General features: G+C 37.7%; 1 protein-coding gene across 5 annotated transcripts in view; it reads left to right on the forward strand.

Annotated features, from left to right (window-relative positions):
- Positions 1–477: 477 nt before the first annotated feature.
- The window catches only part of LOC135216140 (DNA fragmentation factor subunit beta-like), a 259,118-nt gene continuing 254,919 nt past the window's right edge, over positions 478–4,676 (forward strand). The window contains exon 1 of one of the 5 annotated variants that reach the window (XM_064251226.1): positions 478–693. In XM_064251226.1, the coding sequence (XP_064107296.1) occupies positions 565–693 (129 nt within the window). In that variant the 5' untranslated portion in view covers positions 478–564. The remainder of the gene's footprint in view (positions 694–4,676) is intronic. The other 4 variants (XM_064251227.1, XM_064251225.1, XM_064251228.1 and 1 more) reach the window with 4 other exon arrangements.

The raw sequence follows: 4,676 nt of genomic DNA on the forward strand, positions 1-4,676 counted from the left end.
TATACAGCATATAACTGCCGTGGTTCTTTCCAGAAACACTTGAATTCAGCTGAACAGTACATGGAACTATTGAAAAAAAGTAAATGTAACTTTGTATTTTTTTCTTTATCGCATCTTGCTTCACTTGAATTATTGGTATCCCAGTCCCACTGCATAAGATATATAGATAGATATATAATATATATATATATATATATATAGATCTATATATAGATATTATATATATAATATATTATATATATTTATGTATGTATGTATGTATGTATGTATGTATGTATGTATGATGTATGTATGTATGTATGTATGTATGTATGTAATGTATAATTTACCCCCTCTTGGAAAATATTCTGTGAGCGCCCATGGATGTGCCCCTTTAAAGTAAAAAGAAAATCACACCGACACAACAATTGCTGTCAACGAAGGATTTAGTTGAGGATAATAAGGAGAGGCGTTACAAAGAAAAGACCTAATGTTTTGGCCCGCCTCTATCTCCAGGCTGTCAAAACTATTTTGAAATCCGCTCTCGTACTTGACACGTACTGTGATGCTTGCTTGCATGATGCTATGTGGCATTGTGCTGCAATGTCACGAAGGAACTTCGTTGCAGTTGGCCCCAATAGCAGAAAAATTGGCATAGTAACTTCATCGTACAAAAGATTTGTGCGAAAATGCCGTAAGAAGTTCGACCTGCAGGTAGGCCACGGTCCTGTATCCAGGATGCAGTTATCAGTCATCATACCTACCTAACCACGGTCAGACAAAGATGCTAGACTAGACATTGCTACGATTATAGTCGTCGCTTAGAGCCTGTATAAAGGCAGTCTCTTACAAATATGTTAGCAGAAAGTACATAGTGAATAAACTGAAAATGAACATTTGCTTAAGTTTACCTACTAGGCTAGGCTAGGCTAGATGGGGGATTTAACCTACTACTAGGTACCTATTTTAGGTAGCCTAGGGTAAAAAACCGCATGGTACAGGGGTGGATCATGTACGATCAATGTGTACAACCCCCAAAAAAGTACATTAGGTATAACGCGTCCTGACATCGGAGATGGGCATCAGACACGACTTCTTCTTGGTGAGAAACAGAGCTAAAGACCTCTGCTCCGGTGCCAGGACGCGTTATAGGCTAATGTACTTTTCTTGGGGTTGTACACATTGATCGTATATGGTCCACCCCTGTACCATGCGGTTTTTTACCCTAGGTACTTTTAAACTGTTGGGCTAACGAAAGAGTACCAAGGCCAAGGCTATGGTTTTCCACGTGGATTTGACGAATTGGTTTGCATTGTGATCGCAGTCATACTTTGTTTGGTCATAAGGTGAAAGGACTAAGGAAACTGCAAAACACAGGTACGTATTACTTAGCTAGGTAGTAATGTAAACCATCCTAACCTAACCTAGCCTATTCTACCCAATGTAGTAGCTTGACTCTTTTGGGCGTTGGACTTTTGCCAGCTTTTGTTCTTCAGCCTAGACCTAATGGATTTCTAATCATAGGCTAGCCTATTGTTTCCCCACCTTGGACCTTCAACATTTTTAGTCCTGGGGCATCGCAGCATGTTAGCTAGGGTAAAATGCCGAATGGCTGGCCTCTACTGTAGTGCGAACACCTTCCCGAAAAAGTACTTTAGCCTAACACGTCCTGTAACCCAGGATAGCCATTAGTACCTAGTTAAGAGTGAGCGTCTGTTGAAGCAACACCTTGAGACCTCTAGTTTCCTCTCAAAGTAAGTTTTTTTCTCCCAAGTCACAAATTAAGGCCATAGGTAATTTTCGATTTTCGGGAAGGCGGTCGGGTGGATCAGTATTTTACTCTTAAGTAGCTCATTTGTGATGGAATGTAATGGGAAGTTTATATGGTAAGTTTTTATATAAACCATGTATATTCAGAATCAAACTAGCATACTTCACAGCGTAGACTAGTGGTATCGTATTTAAAATATTTTCCTCAAGTTATGCCACAATATGAGAGCAATGAGCCTTTCTTACTTTGAAATGAGGACTGCTCAGTTAAACTTGAAGGCAACATTCAAATGGGAGTGAAATGACCTTGGCACCAGCTTGCTAGTGCTGTACCATTAACCAATGTTTGACAGGTAGTGATGAGACTACCGTACATAGCCTAGTAAAGCTTGAAGTAGCCTATGTTCCATCAGAAGACATTCTTTTACATGCATTAATTATATTTTGATTATGGAATGTGAAGGATACTGTAAATTTTTCAAGCCCTTCATCCTCCAACAAAACCTCTCATATTTTCTCTGACCACTTTATATCATGTTGTGATATTTTTATTTTTGGCACATAAAAGGTATTATTTTCCAAATTAGCCCAGTGCATGTTTTTAAATTAAGCCAGTTATCATTATATATAGGGTAAAACACCGCGTGGACTGGCCAACTCACCAACTACCACATTTAGGCCACCCCCCGAAAAGTACTTTTAACGCGTCCTGACACCAGAGATGGTCATCAGTCACGAGTTGTTGGTGAGAGAAGGAGCTAAAGACTCTATTCTCCTTTTGAATTAAGTATTTTCTCCAAAGTTAGAAATTAAGGCCATATTATAAGGGAGCGCATTTAAATTTTTACCAAGGGTCTAATAAAATGTATCAGTATGACTGAAAATTTAACTATATAATACTTATGCAATGTAGATTACACTCCTTGCAGCAAAAGTTAATTTCTGGAATAGGAAAAAAAAAAAAAGACGTTACTACACTGGTAGGTATAGTATATTTGCTGCTACTCTAAAAGTAATTGTGATAAAGTCTTTTTCTAAGTGTGAATTTACAGCTAAATAGATGATAATACTTTCTGTTATCCAAATAGTATATAAGAAATAAGAAAGTATTATTTATTTTCATTTTAAAAAGAGGTAAAAACATAAAAAAATAAAAAAAATAAATAAAAATCTGTGCATATGATAGAACTTTTAAAGATAAATAGAACGCAAAAAGAATTGTGAAAATCGCATAAAAAGTAATGAAGTAGTTTCAATTTAAAGTGTGAAAACTTATTTTGTCTCACTTGTGAGGTACCATCATTTAATTAAAAACACAGCAGACGACACAGAGTCGCTCTTACTATGACGGCAACACAGCCACTAAACCCCCACGGGTCAGTTGATCAAGACACATGCCCACTTCTAAGAGTTGCCATATGTTCCATTTATATTCTTCTATTTCAATTATAGATTTATATATATAGTATATATATATATATATATATATATATATCTATATATATATATATATATATATATATATATATATATATATATATATGTGTGTGTGTGTGTGTGTGTGTGTGTGTGTGCATTTAAACAGCCAGTATACAAGATAAGTACAGGAAATTATGGGGATTGTGGTAATGATATTTATTTTGCAAAATATTGCCAAAAAAATACTTAGAATTAATATTTCGACCTAAAACTTTCGGAATGGTTTGCCATGACAACAGCCTTGCCGGTAGCTGTTTCACTAGAAATCGACTTTTGCCAAAAATATTCCTCAAAAAATGGACACCACCCCCTTAAGATTTAAACAGAGGGTAATGAAAAGGATGGCCAACGCAGTGCCCACACCACCAAAACGCTTTCGAAATTTTTACTTACAACTCGGATTATTTAGAAGATTGACACCATGTTGATGTTCGCGGAGTTCCTTGTGTCAATAAACTTCCCATTTCCTGTGCTAGCTAAATCCGCACACCACTTGTACCCATAGACGTTGGGGCACTTTCATCACAACAATCGTACACCCGACCTCTAACCATACATATCGAAGGGGACTACGGCATTCTTTGCAGCGTTTTGCGCTCTTCAATTGTTTATCAGTGTTGTCAATTGGTATGTGTTTACCCTCCAAACTGGGTATGAGACTTACACAAAACCCGGGAAATAAGTGAAATTAGCGTATCTATTTGTAGTATAGTATATACATATTACAGCAATTTTATCATTACTGGATTACTATGACAACTAGAATTTCTGGGCTTGACCTGTGTCGGCCTGTGAAATGGTTCCTTTGATACTATTTCTGAAGAATAAATATTGCTATTCATCCTAGAGAAAAAAGAAACAATATAATGCCAAGATAAATGGCTCGCTCACTTCTTATAGAAGTGTCGGTATAGTAAGGAGCGAGTGGAATCACTACCAGAGGTCCCTTGCCATTTAGCTTCTTCCTTCGACAAAACCCCGAACTACGGAGGAGCCGTGCTACAGCTCCCGGTCTACTACTACCGTGAGCGCCTCCGACGCCTGAGACGTCATTCCTTTCGATAGCCACGCGTTACACCAGACGTTAGAATTTTTTCGGTGCTGTGTTTCGCTCTATTTTGGATTATCTTTTATTTTCAAGATGTCTTCAGCTTCTGCTTCTAAGTTAAGTACTGTTTGGGGTTACTGATCTCATTTTATGATGATCTTCGTATTTTATACATATTCGGAGCCTTATCGGCCGGTATGCCCCTCGACCGCTTGGCGGTACGGGTTATCTCTTTCGGTCTTCTATACCGTTAGGGATTTCCCTTTTTCTCAGTACTTTAGATATGGTTACTTATACATAGTCTCTATATCTTTATGCAGTTAGTTTTTTAGTTAGGCCTCCACGGGGCACGCTCCGACCGCACGTTTCGGACCTTAGTCTTGCTACGCCTTACATTTTT

The sequence above is a fragment of the Macrobrachium nipponense genome, chromosome 6 (genome assembly GCF_015104395.2).
Source record: "Macrobrachium nipponense isolate FS-2020 chromosome 6, ASM1510439v2, whole genome shotgun sequence".
Taxonomy (NCBI): domain Eukaryota; kingdom Metazoa; phylum Arthropoda; class Malacostraca; order Decapoda; family Palaemonidae; genus Macrobrachium; species Macrobrachium nipponense.